We start from the raw sequence: 25792 nt of genomic DNA, 5'->3' as shown, positions 1-25792 counted from the left end.
TATCAGAAAAACCTGGAAAGACCTACATGAACTGAAGCAGAGTGAAATGTACTATATACAAAATAACAGCAATAGTGTCAGATGATCTGCTGGGAAGCATGTGGTTATTTTCAGCAAGGCAATGATCCAATATAACCCTGAAGGACTTATGAAAATGGCAACCTATCTAGAGAAAGAAGTGATAGTATCTGAAAATAGATGGAAAAACATTTTTTTTTTTTGTGGGGCAGTTGGGGTTGAGTGGCTTGCCCAGGGTCACGCAGCTAGTGGATGCTGAGTGTCAGAGGCCGGATCTGAGCTCGGGTGCTCGTGATTCTAGGGCCGGTGCTCTGTCCACTGCACCACCTAGCTGCCCCTGGAAACACATTTTAAAAAAATTTTTTTTCCTTCTTTGACAATTCCTCAATCTGAAGTTTTGGGGTTTTTTTTGACTGTTTTCTCTCACAACCTAGCTAATGTGGGAATGTTTTTCATGACTACTCATGTATAACTTATTTTGAAATGCTTGATGTTAAAATTTGTTTTTATATATATTTTGGAAAATAAAATTCTATTCAATAAAAAAACTAATTAATTAATTAATTGGTTTTTTTTTTTTAGAAAAGAGTAGTCAGATTCCAGGGATTATTTCTCATTCCTCCTTTAGAAGTACATTTAGACAAATCCATGTACAACCTACATGGACAACACCAATACCTCCCTCCCCCACTTTTACCTTTTAAAAATATTTATTTTTAATTTGTGGAATAAAACAAGCATTTCCATAACATAGTATAATAAAAAAATTCCTTTTAAATATTAAAAAAAAAAGTACAAGTGGGTATTTTAGGGATTTATGTCATAACCCATAGGCATCTACCTCCAATATCTGTTCTAACTCTTTAGTTACCCAGTAAGAAGTTACCATATTTATAATATTGAATACTTCTCTTAGAACTCTTTGACAAAACAAGCACATTTTATAATAACCTATCTTGCTTTGATATTTTTCCTCTTTCAAAAGGAAGTAACGAGGGGAAATAGTTATATGAATGTGGTTTTACCCACAAAGTATAAATTGGTTGTTGAAACAGACATGATAGAAAAGTGACCAGGAAAGAGGAGGTCAATGTAAAATTCATGATACAAGAGGACATCAACTGAAATGAAGCCTCCATCTTGAGAGATGAAATTCAGAGGTCAAGGAAAGGAGAAATAGGCTTTTATCCCCTGAAAAGTATTTTGTGGCAATATGGAATAGTGTAGAGAGAATCGAGAGACAATGTATTCCATACCTGGCTTAGACAGTGTGACCCCTAGGGAAGCCACTTCATCTCTGTGGGCCTTAATTTCCTCATATGCAAAATGAAGTTGTTGGATTCCCCAGCCTCTTGAGTCCCTTCTACTCTAAATCTGTGATATTATTAAGTCAGGCCAAGAAAGATAGGAAGCTCTCAGGAAAGAAAATTTGATGACATAAAGAGAAATAATTATGATGAGGAGTGGAAGAAAGGGAGGACAGGACCTACCCTTGGGGTGGATGGAATGATGATAACTGAAGAAAAAAGTAAGGCAAAGGGAAAGGAATATCACTTATTTTACTTCTGTTTTCTCTATTAGGAAGAAGAATAGCTTTGGGACTAGAAAAGTTAGAACAAAAAAGGCTAATATGGGTATTGAAACCAAAAAGAAGAAAGGAATAGTCAAAAAGTGCCTTCTAATCATGAGGCTTCAGTGAGTTCCATCCACTACTATTCTAGCCCAATCCTATTGCTCTTTTCTCTAAATTCCTACTGCATTTAGTCAATATCACAGATATTAGCACTGTACTAAATGTTTTATTATTTTATAAGTGTTGCATAAACTTTAGAGAAATGTTCCCAATTAGACTCGAAGCCACCTGGATGATGAAATTATGTCTCATATAAAGACACGCAAACACACCGAAAGCTTCCTAAATGAACCAAAAGCAAGAAAAAAGTCTACTAAATGATATCTCACTGTAAAAAAACCAGAACAACACATTATTAGCTAATACTGAACACTGAATGTGGGGGAGAGAGTGTAGGAGGGAGAAGATGGGAGCCAGGAAGAGAGTATAATCCCTAATATTTGTGTAATACATGATAATATTTCATCATATAACAAAAAGACTTTTACATATAGACTACATCTATATGATGGGAGAAAAGAGGTTAACAGGATGCAATTGTGAATAGGATCTCTGGTCCAAATCTGTGAAAGTCATACCCCCATTTGTGTTTTTAACCATAAGGTCGTAGATTTAGAGCTGAGCAGGCATTTAGACAGCAAGTCAAATGACCCCATTTTACAAATGAGAAAAGAAAGAAACCCACAAAGGAGAACTGGCTTGGCCAAAGGACAAACAGGATTCCCAAAAGTCCTCTATTCAATGCTCTTGACACTACACTAAGCTAAAACAATCCAAACCAGTAGATCAACAGCACTTTCTCAATCACAACAGGACAATTCCTGTCGAGGAGGCCAGGAAGGGAGCACATAATGTAACTGAGACTTATGTGCCATAGATCCCAATGAGTCTGGGAAATAGCGTACTGCACACTTGGACTCCAACTTACCCCCATCATTCCCCACTTCAGGTGCCAACCTCCACACTCGCTGCTGATTGCCAGCTCCTGCTCCTTGCAGCAGCCGAGCATGCTCTCTGCTGGTGCCATCACACCCCACCACCAAAACCCAAAAAGGCTGAAACGGTCCTAGAGGGGTAAGGCAATTCCCGTATTTTGCTTCCTCTGTGCGTGTACTTTTTACTCCTTTAAAACCACATACAATACAGCACATTTCAAAGGGGGCTCTGGGGACAGGTCATATTCCTATTTTATACCCTATGGGATATAAAATACTGATAGCTTTTAAAAACGGGATTCTCCTTACCCCTACAGGCCCTCTCCCGGCTTCAGTAAGGTGATGTGGTGGCTGTGATGCCACCGGTAGAGAGCATGCTGGGGGGTCACACAGAGCAGGAGTTGGAGATCTGCAACAGGCCTGCGAGTTGTGAACCTAAAAAAGAAAAGAGTCTTAAGTTAACAGGCCCAATGCCCCTCTTATCCTGGTTGTTAGGGGCGTAGATACTGACAAAATTCCTTCAGCAGATCATCTTGGTACCTCATACATAACTGTTTGTGAAGTTGCTATTTGACCCAATACCACAAGTGGCCTTTCTGAAATGATCAAAACTTTGCCTCCAATCATTTTCTTACAAACACAAATATATATCCTTGCCTAGTCCAGTCCCACATGTTAATGAGCTATTTGCCAACAGGCAGCAAAGCATGTCAAGAAAGTATTGATGAAAATTCTACCTCTGATGCAATATAAAAACATAGAATCAGTAGAAGACCTCAAATACATTAAATAACAAAGAAGCTTTAAGAACACACACTGTGCATAAAGACAGAAACAGTAGAAATGGCCTGCCCACATAAACTAAGCATTCAGGACAAAATGTAAGGGGATGTTCTGGAAAGCTGAGAAACAAAACAAGGGACTCATGCTCAGGACAATTAGGACAATCAAAAACAGAGTAGCATTGACTGGCCTCCAACATTTCTCTACAATTTTAGTTATAGTTTGCATGCATTCATACAATTAGAGTAGACCAATGACCAAGATTTAGAAAATTTGGGATTTAAACAAACCCAAAATAGAGATTTCTACACGACCTCCCCTCTCCCCCAAAATGCTGACAAATAAATGGAGCAACCAAAGTGCAGATTAGAAAAACTGAGTAAAATAAAATTGGGGGGCGGGGGGGAGAAATAGGGAGTGGGAATATTGCTGATTTATCAAACTTATTTTTTAAAAAGTAACATGCTAAGTAAAGAAAAATAGCTTAAAAAGAACTTCTGGCCTGTGTCATCTTTACTCAACAACAATACTTATAATTCACAAATGATCCCTGGGATTAAGTTTAAATATGCGATATACAAACAGCACTTCCAAAATACATTTTACATGTGCAGTATGTAAGAGTTAGATAACAGAATAAGCATAACCCCAAAAATATTTAAAATCAAATTAAAAATTAAGAGGAATCAAATCATTACATAATCTGATTTTTTATTTATAAGTATCCTTCAATAAATCAAAAAGCATTTTATTAAGAGCTTACTGTGGCAGGGCCAAGCACCATGCCAAGTAACAAAAACAAAGAAAGGTAAAAACACTCTGATCCCAAGGAGCTAGCATTCTAATAGGGATACAATAGGAATAAAGATACATTTTATATATATATATATATATATATGGGGGGGAGGGAGAGGGAGAGGGAGGGAGGGACATTTAATGTGGTTGAGAGGTCATTTCAGAGGGGAAGGCAAATAGGAGCAGAGGAGAATGGAAAAGGCCTCCTGTAGAATGCAGCATTTATGCTGAGACTTAAAGGAAGTCAGGAAACTAAAAGAAGTAAGGAGAATAACTGAAATAATGAATTTTAAACAAAATCTTATAAGTAGAAAAACATTTTAAATGGACTAGAACTTTAAATGCTAATGTGAATCACTTTGGGAAGCAAGAAATCCTCAGAGAATTGGTCTTTTTGAGAATTCATATTACAGACCACTTAGACTAAAAGAGGCAGGCCATAATAAAACAAGCGTACTTCAGGGATTCAGAAGGAAAAAAAAAGAGAGAATGTCCTATTAGTCATTCTCCAATGACTTCTAAAACCTCCATACAATACAATAAACACAATATTCAAAATTATGAAACTCAACAAAAGGAAGATCCTAGCTGTCAAAAAAAAGATACAATTATCTTCAGGGCTACATAGTCTATTAATGCAAAGAAGTAAACTACTTAAAAAAAATATATTTTATTTAAAACAAAAAGGAGTGTCAAGTTAACCTTCAAAAGATTTAATTCAGCACAATGCTTTGTGCCAGCATTCTGGTTAATCGAGATGAAGTTCATTAGATGGTTTATTGAAAAAAGATTTATCTGTATTTAAGCACAGACAAGCAGGCTAACCCAATTCAACAGCACTGCTGAAGTTGGATCAATAAGTACATCAGCTGCCTTGTCACGCTTGGTTTACAAAATCTTTGCAAAAGGTTTATGCTGCAAGACCATGTGCTGATTCTGGGTGAATAGCCGAAATCATTTATAGATCACACACAGGAATTCTAAGTTTCTAGTGTTTTTGTTATATACTATGAGTGATAAAAATGGTAAGTTTTCAAACATAATTTATGCCATGATTTTTTTTTTTTCTGAAAGAAAAATTAGAAAAATCATCAGAGTTTTCTACTCTGGTACAGGAACCAATTTTGAGGTTTTCCAAAGTGTTAAGGAAACAAACAATCAGATTTTTCCCATGATATTTTAGGCACTGTGTTTCAAAACAAATATATAATGGGGAAAAATAAAACACTATATCAGAGCAATAATCAATTATAAATATTTCAAGCCCATTTGGTTTTTCCAAGATGGGCAGCAGTAAGGGCAGTCAGAAGTGGTATCTAAGAGTTAAAAACAACAACAATAACAGACCAAAGCTATATAATCTTTTATAGTCTGAAATCAATATTTTCCTTTTCTCTAGCCATCACTTGATGAACCCCGCCCCACCATTTTCAGGCTACCACCACTGTTCCCTTCTTTCTTTCCTTCCTTCTTTTTTTGGTGAGGCAACTAGGGTTAAGTGACTTGCCCAGGGTCACACAGCTAGTGTCAAGTGTCTGAGGTCACATTTGAACTCAGGTCCTTCTGAATCCAGGGCTGATGCTCTATCCACTGCAGCACCTAGATGCCCCATGACTGTTTCTTAATAAAGTGTCATTTCACACGAAGAAGACAAGATATTCATGAAAACATATCAGCAGCAACTGCTTCCTCAAAGGAAGAAAAAAACACCACCATAGTAAAGTTCTATGGTTGACTATTTTTATCATAATCTGAGACTGAAGGACTTCACCTTACTCTTTCCTATTCCACAGATTTGAAGAAATTACAAACATTTCTCATATTTATTGAAGATAGAATTGAATTCTTACACTACTTATACACCATTCAAAGAATGAGCACAGTACCTTCCTCTAGCATATGTTCCTGGGTGTCACCACTCCTAAAAAAGGAAGAGCTTCTAGATACTGCTAGTCAAGGGAATGTTATTTTTAATTGCAGCAAATTAGCAATGAGTATCATCTCCTCACTTTAAAATGTACTTTCTACAGGATATCCCCTGAAGTATAAACAATTAAAAGAAAAAAAATTACTACATCAAACATGGAATATGAATTAGATAACAGGGTTCCAGTGGAACCTATGATACACAATGACTTCTTTAAACCTGGACAAGCACCTTAAGCTCAATACTCTAGTCAGTATTCTCCATCTCATGTACATAGAAAGAGCCAATCTCTTTCAGAAAAGAGGGTACCCTCATCATGAAGTTCCTGGATCAACGAAATTAGCCAAATCCCTGGACAGTGAACCCCAAACTAATAACTGGGGTTAAAGCACCCCAAATCAAAAAAGCACTTCGTGAATCAGCCATTAAGCACTCCTGAATCAACAGGCCTACCTAGTACCAACTATTATTTATGGGGGAAAGTCCCAGACTGAAGGAATATTATATTCTTACTATATTTCATTCATTCCCCAAAGTAAGAATTTATCAATGTTAATGATGTTTCACAAATAAGTCAATCACCATCACAAGACTTGAAAAATAATTTTTTTTCCGAACTGTTGGATTTCTGTAATATGCATAAGTATACACAATTCCCAATTATCTGTATTAGAGATGAGGGTGAGCATCTCCTTATGATAGAACAATGCATAAATTAAAGAGTATTTCATTTGGAGTACAGAATTAGAAATAGAGGGAATTCCAATTTAAATTACAAGAATTCTGATTTACTAAATAAAAATTTTAATGAAGTTATTTTGAAATATACAGCATGAACTAGGAACAGAAGAAAACCACATTAAGAAAAACGTGATAGCTAGTTATAATCAGTTGCTTAAAGCATATTACCAGCAACTTACATGCAAGGATAAAATACAGGTAGCCCACATTCTTTGATAATACTCACATAATAATTTAGAGTCTTATTGAAAGGACTCTTTTGTAGGATCTATAAGAAGTCATGGGGGCAGCTAGGTGGCGCAGTGGATAGAGGACTGGCCCTGGATTCAGGAGTACCTGAGTTCAAATCCGGACTAAGACATTTAACACTTATTAGCTGGGTGACCCTGGGCAAGTCACTTAACCCCAATTGCCTCACCAAAAAAAAAAAAAAGTCATGGACAAGAGTCCCATAGGAAGAGAAAGCAGACAAGTCACAATGTAGGCCTGTAGATGAGGGATAAGTAAGAGTCAAGAGTTAAGGACAACACCAAAGTTGCAAACTTAGGTAATAGCAAGGATGATGTTTCCCTTGACAATAACAGGGAAGTTTGGACTGTGCTAAGAGCTAATAAGGGTTTGTTTGTTTTTTTTAAAGGGATAGGCTAGACAAGAAGGAAGCAGACTAATTTATTAGTAGAGATTAAATGGAGGGATTCACTAAAGGGATAAAATGAACATGACAAAAGGTTGGCTCTTGCTAACAAAAATATTCCCTCTTCATCAGAGATTGGAATTTTTTATATGCTATTAAAAGACTATGAGATAAGAACAGACGAAGGAAGAAAATAAGCATTTATTAAGTGCCTATTATGTTCCAGACACTCTTTTGTGACAATTGGAGTGACACCATCTGCTGGAGAATTACTATAGGAAAGCTCCACCATGAGGAGAAGGCGTCTGAGGGCAAGCCATGTGGCTTGGAAGGTCAGTTCCTTGGCATCAGGAAGTGACATTTGATGTTTTCAGTTTAGACAGGAGGCTTCTGGGAGGAGGAAGGAAGCGTTGAATCCTTTTTGTTCCTGACCTCGCTATGGCAGGTCGCACGATGGGGTCTCTTAGAAATAGATTTTCACCTTTCTCTCTTATCATTAGATCCTAATGCTCTTTAATAAATACTTAAAAGTCTAAACTCTTGCTAAAGCTTCTAATTTATTGTTGACCACTCATTAGAATTTTAGACAATATAGCTAGATAGCATCTTTACACTTTTAAGTGCTTTACAATATATTAGGAGCACTGGCCATGTATTCAGAAGGACCCGAGTTCAAATCTGGCCTCAGAAATTTGACACTTACTAGCTGTGTGACCCTGGGCAAGTCACTTAACCCCAATTGACCTGCCACAAAAAAGGAGAGGAGAGGAGAGGAGAGGAGAGGAGAGGAGAGGAGAGGAGAGGAGAGGAGAGGAGAGGAGAGGAGAGGAGAGGAGAGGAGAGGAGAGGAGAGGAGAGGAGAGGAGAGGAGAGGAGAGGAGAGGAGAGGAGAGGAGAGGAGAGGAGAGGAGAGGAGAGGAGAGGAGAGGAGAGGAGAGGAGAGGAGAGGAGAGGAGAGGAGAGGAGAGGAGAGGAGAGGAGAGGAGAGGAGAGGAGAGGAGAGGAGAGGAGAGGAGAGGAGAGGAGAGGAGAGGAGAGGAGAGGAGAGGAGAGGAGAGGAGAGGAGAGGAGAGGAGAGGAGAGGAGAGGAGAGGAGAGGAGAGGAGAGGAGAGGAGAGGAGAGGAGAGGAGAGGAGAGGAGAGGAGAGGAGAGGAGAGGAGAGGAGAGGAGAGGAGAGGAGAGGAGAGGAGAGGAGAGGAGAGGAGAGGAGAGGAGAGGAGACAAAGAATAATACATATATGTATCTAAGGGTTCGGGTGAAATTAGAAAACTTCAATTTGTTTCGATTCCAATTAGCAGAATTTAATTATCTCCCATTCTAGTAGTACATGCTAGTAGAAGTAAAGGGGGTAGATGATGGAAATAAATCCAGATGTAGTATTTGGCAAGACAAAAACAGCAATAGGCCATGGGAGCAAGGGATAAATTAAGTATACTGTAGAACTGAACTGATTCACAAAGGAATCAAGAGAGGTAATAGAAGAAAGGTATAACCAGAGCTAGAGTGATAGGTGCCCTAACAAGGTAATAATGGTTGGACGGATTAGAGATCATGATGAAAATGAAGAATATAGGAGGAATAAGAAATAGAAAGATAAAAGATTATGATTAGATAATGGAATTTTTGAGTTCCCTCCCAAACATGGCAGTAAAAACATCTATGGGTGTAAGTGTAAGAATGTGAACATCATTGTATTAAGCTCAGGTCAACTGGAAGAATAAATCATGGCTACTGAACAAATTAGGAACAGGGCAATTAGAGCATTTGAGGGAACACAAAAAGTACTTGAAATATGATTAATACGAAGGTAGAAACTAGGGCAAAGAGAAGAATGTCCTATGGATAAAACACTGCCAGGATCTGGATAATGAAATTTAAAAGAATGACCCTAGAAAAAAGAGAGTTTGCTGGGTGATTCACATAGAGGAAATGTCTGGAAGTAGAAATGAGCAACAAAGAACACTGTAACTCCCCAAAGGGACCAGTGATTTTAAAAGGTGCAACCATTACTGAAAAGCATGGCCAGGGATGACAGTCACCCAAGGGGGAAACCAGATCTCAATGAATGACAGAAGACACAAAGAGTAAAGAGAAGGAGGTGGCTAAAGTGAAAATACATTTGCTAAATATAGAGTGGGACTTCCAGGGTGTACGGGTGGGCAGATCTGGACATTAAAGGAGTAAGGATTGAGGCGGGGAATGAAAAAGACAGTGGGCTGGGGAGAAGGCACTGTTCTTCAGAAATCTGGGGTTTAACTAGCGAAGTAGGGAGTTGGGTAAGAATCGCTAACCAAGGGGATTAAGTACAAAAAGAGTGTCAGTAGGTGGGAGGAGGATCACTGATAAAGGCAGGCAAATTTAAGATTCAAGACAATTCCAAGGTGCAAGTCCTGTTGGTTTCTGCACAGGCCTCAAATGGCTGGCCTCAAAGCCACAGGCACTATTGTGTCAGGTGGCAACTGGACGCCCAACCAAAAGTTTATGAGAAAGAGAAGTAAGGAAGGATAGCTGTTAATGAAGTAAAATAGAGTTATGGTATAGAAAGAGCAGTGTTCTAAGGCCCACCCTCACTGCCCAGGCAAATCAGGCTAGTTTTTCATTCAAAGTTAGTCAAACTATCTTTGAGGCTGAATTGGCTGGGGGAACTAAAGCTCCAGCTACTATACTCCAAGGTTATGAACTTCAAGACTATGACAAAGACTGGCAACATTAGTAACACTGGGACACTGCTTAGGGGAATCAATGTTCTATGCCCTTAATTGTTATAATTGGACATTAACTTGAGTTTGAAGGTAAATTTTGTTTTTAATTTCATCTAGTATTATCAACTGAAACCAGAAGGGAGTGACAGAATAATCAACTTGAAATAAGATTTACAACACTGGTTTAAAAGAGGGCCCTCCTGCTGCCCAACACCAAGGTTGACTTGTAAAACACCTGAGTTTGAATTATAGCTGGTCTTTATGTATAACTATTTTTTTTCCTTCAAAAGAAAGTAATTTTAGGGGGCAGCGAGGTGGTGCAGTGGATAAAGCACCAGCCCTGGATACAGGAGGACCTGAGTTCAAATCCCAACTCAGACACTTGACACTTACTAGCTGTGTGACTCTGGTCAATTCACTTAACCTTCGTTGCCCCACCAAAAATAAATAAATAAATAAAGAGAGAGAGAAATTAGAAAAATATAAAAGAAAGTAATTTTAGGGGTACTGTCTTTATTTAAAAGCAACCTATATAGAATCACAAAACATGGAAATTCAAATAGTTCAACTCATAGGAACAGGAATTCACTCTACAACAGTCTCCAAATAAAGATTTCTAGGGATTTATTAGATTCTTGGATCTAATCCTTCCAATCTCAGCTTAGACTTGGGACTCATACCATACTCCCTGAGTTTCTTTCCCTAAACTATGCAACTAAGTGGTTCTATGGGGAAAAAATTAGTTTTTCCTGTTGTGCAATAAGAGTACTTAGTAAGAACAACTAAGAACACCTCCTACTAAAGAAATTAAAAAATGGATTAGGATAAATTTCCTCTGAAGAAAGAACAATACATTAACAAAGGAAGGGAAAGGAAAGGAGGGGCAAAGTATTATTAAGTACCAACTATGTGTCATCCTTACAACCTTGTAGGGTGTTATTAGTATCCCCATTTTACAGTTGAGGAAATTAAGGCAAAACAGAGGTTAAATGATTTTCCTAGGACCAATAAACTATTAAAGCTATTTGAGGCTATATTTGAAGTTCTCCAGATCCTATGCCTGTGCTTTTGCACTGGCTGGCTGTCTACCAAAGCTGGAATGTTCTCCCTATTATCCTCTAACATTTATCATCCCTGGCTTCCTTCAAGACTCAACTCAAACCAACAAGTACAGGAGACCTTTCCTGCTGCCACAGCTGCTGAGGCCTTCCCCTCTCAAGTTCTCTCTATTTACTAATATCTTTGTTGTGCCCTTAGAAATGTGTCATCTCCACCAGAATAAGGACTGATTCGTTTTGCTGCTTTTTTACAACCCAAGAAGTTAGCCCTAAGCCTAGAACACAATAGGCTTTTCTTAAACAACTGTTGAGTTCTGATGGTTCCTCCCACATGACATTCTATAGCCTACAGGTCCTACAAGTATGAAATTAACTCCCTCTTTACCTCAGGCTCTTGGGATTCCTCCTTTTCTTTTACACTAAGCTCAAACAGCATCCACACTTTCCAGTGCTTGCCATTTCTCCCCTTGATTTATATACACTGATTATTTTGCATAAATTTACATATGTACATATTGTCTCTTCCAATAGACTATAAGATTCTAGAGAGACTGTTTTGTCTGGCACATAGTCCAACACTTTTAAAAAGCATGTTGTTGGGGGCAGCTAAATGGCTCAGTGGATAAAGCACTGGCCCTAGATTCAGGAGAACTTGAGTTCAAATGTGACCTCATGTGTGACCCTGGGCAAGTCACTTAACCCCCACTGCCCTGCAAAAAAGAAAGAAAGAAAAGAAAGACAGGAGAAAAAAAGCATTTATTGACATTGATATTTATACTGATTTTGTTACCTCATATTACCAATTAATTGCTCTTCTTAAAGCATATTATTTTTTAGAAATAGTCGATCATCCCAGTAACAATTGGAATGACTCCACCTGCTGGAGAGCTACTGTAGGAAAGCTCCACCATGAGGAGAAGGCGTCTGAGGGCAAGCCATGTGGTCAAGGTCCTTGGCATCAGGAAGTGATGTTTGTGCGTGGGTACTGTCTATCAAGGCTACCAGCCAATCAACTTGAGGAGCCTCCCATTTATGGGAGGAGGACACTAAGTAGGAAGTGGATGCTGGGAGAGGGCTTTTTCCTCTTTTGGTTCCTGACCTCACCATGGCAGGTCGGATGATGGGGTCTTTTTTTAGAAATAGCTAGATTTTTACCTTTCTCTCTGATCCTCATGCTCTTTAATAAATACTTAAACACTTAAATACTCTTGCTAAAGCTTATAATTTATTGGTGACCACTCATTAGATTTTGGATAGTATAGCTACAATTTTAGCCCTGTAAGGCTAGTCTATCTAAAATATCTAATGAGTGGTCGCCAATAAATTATAAGCTTTAGCAAGAGTTTAGACTTTTAAGCATTTATTAAGGAGAATAAGAATTTGGTGAAGAGAGAGAAAAAGAGGCCTAGATTCAGCTATCTCGGGGAACTACAGTTCTCCTGCTCCACTCTCCAGAGGGTCCTGACGAAAAAAGAGCCAGCCTCGCCCCTTCTTCCTCCCACAAGCAAATGTCACCTCCTGACACGAAAGAAAAGCCGCATGTCTTGCCCTCAGAGGCCTTCTCCTCATGGCAGAGCTTTCCTACAGTAAGTCTCTAGCAGGTGGCGTCATTCCAATTATAATAAAAATCAAGGCTGCATTTAATGTTCTGTTGGATGGTCTAGACTCAAAGTAAAGGAGAAAATGTTAATGCAAATTTAAGAGTGGAATTTTCTGGCATTAAAAATTAGTACAAGGGGCAGCTAGGTGGCACAGTGGATAGAGCACCGGCCCTGGAGTCAGGAGTGCCTGAGTTCAAATCCGGCCTCAGACACTTGACACTTACTAGCTGTGTGACCCTGGGCAAGTCACTTAACCCCCATGGCCCCGCAAAAAAACAAACAAAAAACAAACCTAATTCTTTACAAAGGACATAGTTTTCTATTCTGTCTAAGGAAGGATAAGGCAGCTTGAGCCATTCATTTTAACTCAATGGAAAAGGGAATTGTCTCATTTTCTAACTTAGCACTCACTAGCTTTTTGAGATTCTTAAAGGGAGAGGGTTTTTTTAATTCAACTTTTTAATCAACATGCAGTGAAAAACAGTAGGTTGCATAAAGATACTCAATAATTAACTGCTGAAATAATGAATTGCTTAGCTCCTTCCTCATGCCCTAATGTCACTGATATATTTGAGGACTCCAACAATGACAGTGATGACCCTATACACACCTGGGCTTCTCAATTCCATCTCCTCCTGACAACACAGATCTTATACTCACCAGAAGTATAATCTTCCATTATTTAAGAACACAGTTTCTCCCATCACTCACTGCTTTCCTTCAACTGTAATTTTCAAGACTGGGATGGCTCTGCTATTTTTTGTTAGACCAGTCTGCCCTGATTAGATCTACCCTTAAGAACATACTCCACAACCCAGTCATTTTAGTATTTCCATAATGGACTCACCTCTTCCCTTTTTCTTCCTTCATAGAACAAACCATTCACAGGCTTCAATCACAAGCATTAGTCTGCTCTTTTCTCTCCTTTTTGTAAACTACTAACTACTACAGTTTTTAAACCCTATGTAAACAACCTGGCACATTACAAATTAACTCTCCTTTTCTTCACTCACTCTCACTAAAATCATATAGTCCCAAATGTCCTCAATTACCCTCTACTACCCTGGGTTATAGCTAAGGATCTTGGAAACTAACTTGAATAATTGGCTCTGAAGTACTGTTAGTCACCTGGCATGTGCATGCTCTCCGTCATAACTAGAATCAACAAGAGAGCATGAATGAATCAGTGCAAACTGAGTATCACATTAAGGAGGCAAATTCATTTCTTAATGTTTCTTAAAGTTCAGGAGCACTTTCATAAATAAAAATATATTATTATAAGTACAACATTTTTATTTGCAATTTAAAAGGGAAATTAAACTGCAGAGTGCCTCAGCTACCCCTTCCAAACCACCACTTTTCTCTGTTTTCCTATCTTTGAATAAGAACTATCACTCTACATGAATTCATCAACTCTGCTTCAGGAGTACAGGACAACAGTTATCATGCTGGAGAGCTATCAGTAAAGCTAGATAGCATACTGTCCTAACTCTACCAAAGGACAAGGGTCAAAGGCTGTTTCTCTCTCCCTTAATTCAACCACCTGTCTCCCAAGTGGTCTTCTCCATTCTACTACTATTTTACTCAACCCTGATTCCATTCAAAATAAAAACTATTATCACCACATAAAGAATTTTAACTGCTTGATCAGACTGCCCAAGACCAATGACTCCAACCCAAGACCCTCAATTCCATGACCCTGTCCAGACAACTTGAGTCTCAGATACCAGAATTCTTTTAAAAAGGATCTCTGTGAAGCCTTACCTCTCATCTTCCGTGGTTTATACACCATGGAGCACATTATGTCATCCAATAACACAAATGTATAAGAATACTAATCAAATGATATAATAGCATTAGGGCTAGGATTTTCCACTCTTAATCCCTGAGATTCAGTCATCAGTCACCTAGTCTAAAATAATTGGGGGGGGGGGGAGAGAGAGAAGAGAAGAGAGAAGGAGAGGAAAAACATGCCCAACAACTTCCCCTGAAATATATTTCTCGTTCCTTCAGCTTCTAAAGACCTTCTCAATCAGTCATGAGTCTACATTTCCCAACATATGCAAGGTAATCTCTTTCACAATCAAATTGGCTTTCTGGTCTCTGTGACATTCCACCTAACAGTAGTCAGGGCACATGCACAGGATGTCCCTAGAATGTATTCTCTGATAATGTATTAAAGTCCCTAGGTTCATTCAAGCATTACCTTTTACAGGAAGCTAGGGAACACTAGACTGCTCATGTAAAAACTTAAAAGACTGAAAGGCATTTTAGAAATCATTCAATTCTATGAGCATTTAGTACAAGTCTATATATGCTAGGAATGGTGAGAGAGGTTGGAGATCTAAAGAAAAAATGAAACTGTCCCTACTCTTAGTCAACTTAGGGAAGGGTGCTAAGGACATACAACATGTACAGTGAAAATTAAACAGAATTTCTGGAGGAAGGGCACTAGCAGCTGAAACAGCTCTTTCTCAAATTACCACTGATCTCTTAAATGTCAAATCTAGCAGCTTTTTCTCCAGCAGATCATTCTTGACCTCTCTATGTCACTTATTCTCTCAATCCTTCTGCCTTCTACATTCTCTGTCTCCTTTCAGGGTTTTCATTCCATTATTCTCTTGAGTCTCTTGCTAGCCCTCTCTTCAGTCTCCTTTGCTGGAATTTCATCTCTATCACATTCAGGCATCTCTACACACTATATCAGAGCTTCTCTATTCTTAGCTAGAGGGTCATATCATCAAGTGACTACTAAATGTTTTGAATTAGATATTCCATAGAATTTCAAACTTAGGGCAGCTAGGTGACCCAGTGGATAAAGCATCAGCCCTGGATTCAGGAGGACCTGAGTTCAAATCCGGCTTCAGACACTTGACACTGGGGGCAGCTGGATGGCGCAGTGGTTAAAGCACCGGCCCTGAATTCAGAAGTACCTGAGTTCAAATCTGGCCTCAGACACTTGACACTTACTAGCTGTGTGACCCTGGGCAAGTCACTTAACCCCCATTACCTGCCAAAAAAAAAAAAAAGAGACACTTGACACTGGCTGTATGACCCTGAGCAAGTCACTTAACCCTCACTGCCCCACTTTAAAAAAAAAAGAAAGCAAAGAAATTCAAACTTAACCTTTCCAAAAGAAAATTCATTATCTTCCACCAAAACAAACCACAATTCTTAATTTACCTATTACTCCTGAGAGTGACATCATCTTTCTTGGTGTTGAAGTGGATGGCATACCAGAATTAGAAACAGAATGAACTGAGTTCAAATCAAGTCACAGACATTTACTTGTTGTGTGACCTTGGGAAAGTCAATAAAACTATGCTGGCTTCAGTTCCCTCATAAGTAACATGGGGGTGACAGTAGTACTTACCACCCAAGGTGGTTGTGGAGATCAAATGATAGAATTTCTGTAAAGCATTTAGCACAATGTCTAGCACACAGTAAGCCTTATGAAAAGGTTGGCCATTTTAATTATTATACTTGACTACTCCCTCTTACCATGCATATGGTCAAATCAGTTACCAAATACTAATCTCAGTTTCCACAACATCACTCAAATAGCTAACATTCTCTCTAATGATACACCAACCAAGGTCATTCATGTCCCATGTCTTGACCAGACTATTGCAATAAAGTCCTATTTGATCTCCATAGCTTAAGTACCTCCCCACTTCAATTCATCCTCCACACAGCTAGCAAAGTGACTTCCCAAAAGCACTGGTCAGACCACAGAAATTCAAAACTCAAGTGACTCCTCATTTTCTATAGGATAAAATATAAACTGTTCTGTTTGGCATCCAAAAGTCCTCAAAAGTCCTACCTTTCCAATCTTCTTATACATATCTCCTTTTCAGGAAGGAGATTCAACCATAACAGTCTATTTAATGATTCGCACAGAGCAAACACATTACCTATATCAATACCTTTTCACTGGCAGTCTCTGAAAGCATGGATGCCCTCTTCCAAACTCCACCTCATGGAATCCCTAGTTCAGGTACCATCTTCTCCAGGTTGAGTCAAAAGTCACAAAGTCACTAAGGGGTTTCAATATAAATTATCTTCTATATTTTTACTTTTTAATTTACATTACCATAGGATCATATACATCATACACAGGAAATAAATATATATAAAATAAAGAAAAAATAATGTTCAAAAAGTTATTACAACATCAGATCCCTTTGTGACTTCTGCCCCACAGTTTTTGAAGCCTTTCCTGATTCCCTCGGCTAGTAGTGCCCAGCGACCCAGAACTTCTATCTAGTCAATTAGATGTCATACATACATATATATGCATCTTATTTCTCCAATGTTTCTATCAACACAGAGCTTTGCACACAATAACAACTTAATATATTTCATTTGATTGATTTATACATATAGTAGCCAAGGCATCAAACCTCAAAGATATTTTTGAATCTTGCCTTAGGAAACGTCCACTGGGCAAAAAAAGCTACACCTCATTCTGACTCTTAGACAATAAAACAGATTTAAACAATTTTTGAGGATGACACAAATTCAATTAGGACAGAATAAGATTTGACTGTGCATGTATGCACACACTCTGAAAATTTCTACCTTTAAATAGGTAAAAAATCTATGCTACATACAAAAATACAAAGGTGTTCCATAATACTAAAGAAACATTAGATTAATATTATAATATCAAGGTTGTAACGACAAGATGAACCAGGAAAGCAATAGTTCTTATAATAAAGGGACTATTTTATCCTTATTTAGCCTCATTTCACTCACACTCACACTCAAACTCTCTCACACACACACACCAATTTTTTTCAATGCACAGAAATTTTAAGCCACGCCCAATATATGAAAATATGCCATACTGATAAACCAAAATAGTGCTTCTATAATCTTAGATACCTGTCTCATTAAGCCAGAAAATATTAAGACTGGAACATACCTACGCTATCATACACCACACAATCCTGACATCATACAGATAAGAAAACTGAGGCTCAGACATAACACATGACCATTAGTAGAAAAAAGTCAGTAGAACTGGAACTAGAACCCAGGTATCCTGTCTCCCAGAATATCCTGTCTCCATCTAAAAACAGTATACTAAGTAACTCCTCTAAAAGTCGCCAAAACAAAAGTGATCTTACATCTCACTTTTTCCATGTATTAAGTATGTGACTACTGACTGATGTGAATGGATGCCTAATTTTCCATTTGTAGGGTTTTGGTAATTTGTCACAAATATCTTTTAAATTGTTTCTCAAGCTAAAATGTGCACATGACATTCTTTATCCTAGATCTTTAAAAAAACATCCAAGTAGCTAATCTTCAGCCAGAAATGAGTATGTTTTAACCAACATTGTAAAATGGTTAATTCTAATTCCAAAAACAGATTCACAGCTGTGTCTCTCAACCCACTTCTGCATTATAACTAAAACTATAATGTACGTAATTAGTCAGTGACATTTCAAAGCTGTTGATTTTTTTTCTTGCTCCACTTGACATGTTTTGCTAATGGCAAAACCAAATTGCAATCTGAAAAAAAAAAATTTAACCTAGCAGAATGATGATGCATACCTTCTACAACCTATACTTGCCCAAAGCACCTCATGGCTCATCTGAAAACTGGAGTAAATCTGCCATAGCAGAAGTCCAGTAACAACTCTACTCCAAAATCATCATACAGTGATCATATTCTTCTTGAGGGAAGAAATGCATTCCTAATGGGAGCTGTGTCAGGTAAAGAATTCCTTATTGCTCACAAGAACCAAAAAAAAGAAAAAGGGAGGGAGGGAAAGGGGGGGGGGGAGAGAGAGAGAGAGCGAGAGAGAGAGAGAGAGCGAGAGCGCGAGAGGGAGAGGGAGAGAGCGAGAGGGAGAGAACGAGAGGGAGAGAGCGAGAGAGCGAGCGAGAGAGAGAGAGAGAAGATGCCAAAAAAGAACAAGATTTCTTCCCAAAGCTGAGATTGGCAACAGTGATGCCTATCAAAAATAAGAACAGTGTGAGGTTTAAAAAGATAGCAAACCATTTAGACCTCTGCTCCACACATTGTTTCTACAGCCAGCTTTAATGTGTTCCATTAGACCAATGCTGACAACAGACGCTTCCACTTTTATTGCTGTTAATACCCTGAGCAATTAATGGAGCTCAGCAGCAACTTCTTGCTTAGAATGGCAATGATCACATTGTAATCTGGCATTTCATGGGGGACTCCATTGAAACATGAAGGCACCTGCTAACGGGCAAAAACTATACAAATGGGGCTTAGTGCATTAGTGGAAACTGGTAGATAAAAAAATGAATTATTAGAAATTTATTCCATAGTTAAGCTTTTTCCAGGATACACAGATACTGGCTTAGTTTAGTGACTATCATGCACACAGATGAAAATGAACATGTAAACATCAAGCAAAAAAAAGTCATTCCAAAATAAAACTGGCCAAAATTTAAGACTGAATACTTCTATTCTCAGGTATTAAGGCAACATGAGAAATGTTGCTCAAAAAAGAAGACATGATCAATAACAAGAAGTAAACTCATGTCTACATAAAACTATTAAATTTTTTAAAAGCATTAACATCAAAAGAGGACATTCAACTAAATTGAAGCCAGACAACTGAGTTAAGTGGAGATGAGAGAGGGAAAAGTTACCCACCAAAGAAAAGAAATTCTATACATAGAAAGCAACTTATGCTAGCCACATACTAGATACAGAAATTATTCATTTGGTGGGGCATGGGTTTGTTTCTTTTATAATTCTTACCTAATTTATGTTTTTTTGATATTCCTCTCATTTTAAGAACACAGAGTAACAAAATATTTCTTAATTATGTCTTTCCAGAATTAAATCCTTTATATTAACTATTTCACAACTTTTAGATGACTATTAATCAGAACTTTGAATATCACTGTTACTGAAATAGACAATGTCTAAAATCCAGAATTCAAACTGGGACATCCAAGGTCTTTCTGCTACATAAAATAAAGTAGAAAGACTGAAGCACTGCTATTCTGAGAAAGTCTAATGTTCCATGTGTTCTTATATCATATTTCTAAAAACAACATCTAAAGATTATTTTTTAAAATACTCTTGAATATTATAGAAATGGACTTAAAAACTTAAAGGATAGATTCCAAAAAACCCTAAACAACTTCTAGTTACATACAATGAATCTATTATATAAAACCAGCCTAAGGCCTACTCATTATTTTGGGTTCTTTCTTTCTTTCCTTTTTTTTCAGGGCAATGAGGGTTAAGTGACTTGCCCAGGGTCACACAGCTAAGTGTCAAATATCTGAGGACAGAAGATTTGAATTCAGATCCTCCTGAATCTATGGTTGGTGCTTTATTCACTGTGCCACCTAGTTGTACCCCCACTCATTATTGTGTTACCATAATACCTATCTGCCTTCATACTAACAAATTCCTAAATTCACTTTATTTAAGGCTGGAGAATGATTAAGAAAAGAAAGTCTGAAATTCAGTCTAAGGCAGAAAAGATGTGATCATAAAAGGAAAATGTAAAACAATCAATATATAAACATTAAAAAGCAAAGAATACAGTAAATGCAAAAACCCAATGGAGTTATCTCAGTTGTTATCCACCATGCAAACAGGATATACTGCTTACTAGTAGTTACAATATCACTAAGTAAAAAAGGAAGCAACTGGAGAGTGAGTCGAACTACAAAAGAAAAAGTAAAAAAAGATGAAATGAAATAAAGAATATAGTAAACAATACTTACCAGTTTGAAGTCTTGAATGCTACAGATGAAATATGGAGTATTTGGCCGTCGACTCTCAATATACACACAGTCTGTAAGAGAAAAAGAAATTTTAGAACAAGGTAATTTGTCTTTAGGAGAATAAAAAAGTGGTCAATAAGCCACTGAATAAACAAAGCACACAAATGCACATGCACGCGTGCACACACACACACACACACACACACACACACACGAATAATACCTGGAAATAATTCTTTTAAAATAACTTATAACTTGATTATTAAAGAAAATTACTAACAATTTTTCCAACTTTTTTAAGGACACGTTTCTCAGAGATAAACTAACTTTATAAACATGTCACAGAATCGCTTTTAAAAGATCTTGTTAGGAGATCCAGGGAAATGACTGGCTACACAAATTATACATTTGGGCCAAAGCTAAAACACCATTTTTCTTTCTCTAGGTTAGAACTGAAATCACCAACTTGAACCATTCTGCCCAATTAAAGAAGAGAAATATTTGTTCTTTCCAAAAACGTTTGTCTAATTTGAATGGACTTTCTGTAAGAAAGTAAAAAAAAGGCAAACAAGGCCCCACTGAACTTGACCAACAGGAAAACCGGTATTAAAACAAAGGAAGGAAATAAAATATCAAATCTCTCGTGGTGTATTTGTTATGAAAACTTAAAGCTGACACATTTTCTTTTCTAATTGTAAAGGAAAATAATGCAACCCACTACAGCTAAAAAGAAGTAAAGTAAATTAGATTGTCCTAAGGGAAGAGAGCTTTCTCAAATTACATTTGATACGGCAGAGGTAGGGTAATTATTTCTGCAGCTTAAAACAACTGGACTCTGAAAAACTACATTAAAATAGATTCTGCTACATTATGAATAAACTCAATAAATATAACAAAAGTAATGGCTTAAAAGAAACAAACAACTCCATGTTAAAACACAAGTAACAGCTGCTTCTTAATGATAAAGCTCCAAGGGAAAAGCTATGAACTAGTTACTGTAAAACTAGGCCATCCCAAGAGTAAAAGCCAATCTTCTGCTGATAGGTTCTGTTGTTCTCTTTTCACTCATAACACCTATTACTTAAGTAAACAATTGCCACTTTTTTTTTCCCCACCCTACATGAAGCTCCTTAACAGGTGCCACTTAGAAGAAATTAGGCACCGGACAACACAACCAAGCCTCTGCCATATTTACCATACTAGCTACTAGGGAAGTCGTAGAAAAAATCCGTTTAAAGTCTTCCACCGAGATGAATGTAAATTAAGAATTAAGCACAGGCACAAAATGGGCAGGTTAGAAAAGACAAGAGTGATGAAATTATAGTATTCCAATGGCCTCCTAATGGATCTCCCAACTTTAATTCATTTCGTTTTTCAACCCTTTCTCCAAAAAACGTACAGATTTAAATACCTGACGTACAAATCTCCCAATATCACTTCCCTTCCTCAAAAAGTTGCAGTAGTTGCTTTATGCCTCAAGATCAAGTACAAGGCGTCTGCTTGGCATTGAAAGGTCTATGTAAGCTGGCCCTTCTAGTTGATCTCTTCAGGCTAACTAAACATTAATCCCATCCATGTAACTTAGTGGTCCAACGGATCTGGCTCTGTAGTTCCTCAAATGTGGTATTACATCTCCCACTTCTCCTCCTTTTCACAAGCTGTTCCCCGTGTGGGGCACAAAATCACTCCAGCCTTCCACCACTGAGTATGCTTAGCCTCCAAATTCATCCCCAGATCCCCATGGTACATTAAAGCTTTCCTAAAGCAATGCTAACCTCCATTTAGTAAAATTGCCTGGCTTGTATATGTTGGTGTTCAGTTGTTTCAGTCACATCCAGCTCTTCATGACTCCTTTTGGGGGTTTTCTTGACAAAGATACTGGAGTGGTTTACTATTTCCTTCTTCAACTCATTTTACAGATGAGGAACTGAGACAAACAGCTAAAAGTGACTTCCCAGGGTCACACAGATAGTAAATATCTGAGGCTGGATTTGAACTCATGAAGAAGGGTCTTCCTGATTCCATATCCAGTACTCTATCCACTGCACCACCCGGCTGCCATATAGCTGTATTGTTTCAGGTGTTTTGTTTTGTTTTGTTTTGTTTATGGGGTAATGAGGGTTAAGTGACTTACCCAGGGTCACACAGCTAGTAAGTGACAAGTGTCTGAAGCTGCATTTAAACTTAGGTCCTCCTGAATCCAGAGCCGGTGCTTTATCCACTGTGCCACCTAGCTGCCCCATTTATGTGTGTGTGTGTGTGTGTGTGTGTGTGTGTGTTTTAATTCTGGACTTAATTGTCTACATCTTTCACCAACTATAAACTGTAAGCTCCTTAAGGCAGGTAGTGCTTCATTTGTATATTACTAGGTAGGACTAGGTGCTTAATAAAAACTTAAAAGCTCTATCAGGACAACATTCCTTCCAGCCCAAATATTGCTCATAAAAGCCAGAAGAACCAGGAGAATATTGTGCACAATGACAGCAATATTATTTGCTGAAGAACTGTGAATGACCACTATTCTAAACAATACAATGATCCAAGATAATGCCAAAGGACTAATGATAAAGCACACTATCGACTTCAAAGGAAAGAATGGATATTGATTGAACACAGACTGAAGCAGGCGATTTTTCTTTCTTCTATTCGAGTCTTCTTATATAAAATGACTAATATGGTCATATTTTACATAATCGCACATGTATAACTATATCTGACTGCTTACCAGCTCAGGGAGGGAGGAAGAGAGGGTTAGAATTAGAACTCAGAACTTTAAATAAAAATTTATTAATTTTTTAGAAAACAAAAATTAATTGAAGGAAAAAGTTAATCCACACAATGGAAAGTCTGAAAACTTATGAGTTAATGATCTCTCAGTCAGGAGGTAGATGAAATGCTTCATCCCAGAACCTCTAGAAATATGGTTGATCACTGCACTGATCAAAGGCTTTACATTATTCAAAGCTGCTTTTCTTTACAATGTTTCTAAAATGAGTTCTATTTTACATTCTCCCTCCCCTCCCCTATCTTGGAAGTTGACATCATTGGATAGTCAGGGTTCTCCCTGGCATGTCAGGACAAATGGTAAGGACCTCCACACCACACTTTGCTAACTTTGTAAGGGTCACCACTCTGAGTGTGGATCCAACCCCACTAGGGCATGCTTTCTCAGCGCATGCCTTCCACCACCGCTTCCAACAAACAGTCACAGAGCCCTATAGTCGACTTATATATCTGGCCTATATGTTCTCAATTGTTTGATGGAACAAAGTTGGCTTTGCTAACAAAACCCCAATAACTGTTCACTTTGTTGTGAATCTAATATTTGTGCTGAAGTAGGTAGCTGGAAGCTGGACAATCTAAATACATTCAGCTTTGCTGGCCCCTGGTTTAGCCACATTTCTAATCCTCACTATTAGACTGGACATTTTGAGCAGAGGGAGAATAGAGACTACATAAATGTTTATTAAATTGTATGCTAGCAACGAAACATGCTCCCAAAGCCCGAATGCCAGAACATCTTCACTTCACTCAATTAACTACTTAGATCAAAACATTCAGTGAAACCTTCCATGAAGTAGTGTACTCTTTAGAACACCCTCTATAAATAGAAAAATTTAAGATTCTTACTACTCATCTTTCCACAAAATGTACCTGTTTCTTAGTATTGTAGAAATAGTTCACTATGGTCCCTTACCTGGTTCCTTTCTCACATCTTCCGTTATGCATAAAACCATTTTTGTCAATATTGGATTAATACAAGGCAGCTAGGTGGTGCAGTGGATAGAGCACTGGCCCTGGAGTCAGGAGGACCTGAGTTCAAATCTGATCTCAGACACTTAACACTTACTAGCTGTGTGACCCTGGGCAAATCACTGAACCCAAATTGCCTCACCAAAAAAAGGATTAATACAGAGTTTTATAAATAACATTAGCAAGAACTGATATAGAGCTTTATGGTTTGCAAAGTGCTTTGCAAATATTATCTCATTTGATCCTCTCAACAATCCAAAGAGGGAGGTGCTTATTGCTATCCCCATTTTATAAATAAGGAAAGAGAGGTAAAAAAGAGGTTAAGTAATATAAGCGATGGGAGAGCTAGTAAGTATCTGAGGTAGGATTTGAATTAAGGTTTTCTTGACTCTAGGTCCAGAACTCAAATCCAATATCCCATATCCCACCTAGTTACCTTTCAATACAGAATGAAACATGCAAAATACACCAGACTATGATTGATAATATTTATGTGGTAGCTTCCCCAAAAATTTCCATCAACTGAAAAACAAAGAATCAAGTTGTGATACATGAATGTAATGAAATATTGATTTATGACAATAAACTGATTGTAAAGAATTCTGGGAAGCACAGGAAGACCAATAAAAAGTCAGGTAAGGGGCAGCTAGGTGGCGCAGTGGATAGAGCACTGGCCCTGGAGTCAGGAGTACCTGAGTTCAAATCCAGCCTCAGACACTTAACACTTACTAGCTGTCTGACCCTAGGCAAGTCACTTAACCCCAATTGCCTCACTAAAAAAAAAAAAAAAAAAAAAAGTCAGGTAAATTGAAGTAGACACAGTAAGATCATTTTCAACCAAGCTTGCAAGAATGTAAATATAAAGAACAAAAAACTAAGCTGAACAGTGAACAATTACAATGAGTAAGGACCAATGGCCTTAAAGAATAGGAAAAAAAAATGTATTTTGGTTCCCTCTTTACAGAGATGGGGAACATAGATATGGGTATGGGGCATTTAATAGAACATCAAAACCAGTTGATGTGCTGGTTAATTTTGCTGAACTTGTCTTTTTTATTCCTTGTTATGAGGTTAAAGGTGCAGTAAAAGCTTAAGAAATGAAGGGTAAATAAAAAAGACAATTTTTAAATGAATTGAAGATGAACAACTATTTTTTATTTCCATTGCTCCTCACTCTTCAAACCTAATATATAAAAAAGAAAAGAGGAGGACAGAGCAGATTAAAATGTCATGTAAAAAAGAACATTTTTGGTCCTGGAAATATTTGTTTCCATATTAAGATCCTCTCTACAGAAAATTAATGTGGAAAAACAACTACTCTTTAAGGAAAATAAACAATATTTTCTACACTGAGAATTAGACAAAATGTCTAATGAACTCGAGGAAGATATCCACAACTATTTGGCCAAAAATTCAACTGGCAGAAATGGCAGCCTGCTAAGCATTTGTTGGGGTAAAACTGACACAATCTCCTCTGAT

The 25792-nt window shown here is 37.7% G+C and overlaps 1 protein-coding gene across 2 annotated transcripts in view; it reads right to left on the bottom strand.

Annotated features, from left to right (window-relative positions):
• RERE (arginine-glutamic acid dipeptide repeats) overlaps nucleotides 1-25792 on the bottom strand; it is a 583895-nt gene that overhangs the window by 302622 nt on the left and 255481 nt on the right. The window contains exons 3-4 of one of the 2 annotated variants that reach the window (XM_043991371.1): nucleotides 20561-20631; nucleotides 2896-3021 (exon numbers count right to left, since the gene is read on the bottom strand). In XM_043991371.1, the coding sequence (XP_043847306.1) occupies nucleotides 2896-3021; nucleotides 20561-20631 (197 nt within the window). The remainder of the gene's footprint in view (nucleotides 1-2895; nucleotides 3022-20560; nucleotides 20632-25792) is intronic. The other variant, XM_043991372.1, reaches the window with a different exon arrangement.

The sequence above is a fragment of the Dromiciops gliroides genome, chromosome 3, assembly GCF_019393635.1.
Source record: "Dromiciops gliroides isolate mDroGli1 chromosome 3, mDroGli1.pri, whole genome shotgun sequence".
In the NCBI taxonomy this organism is placed as follows: domain Eukaryota; kingdom Metazoa; phylum Chordata; class Mammalia; order Microbiotheria; family Microbiotheriidae; genus Dromiciops; species Dromiciops gliroides.
Note: the sequence above shows the minus strand (reverse complement) of the source record. Positions and strands in the feature narration are given on the sequence as shown.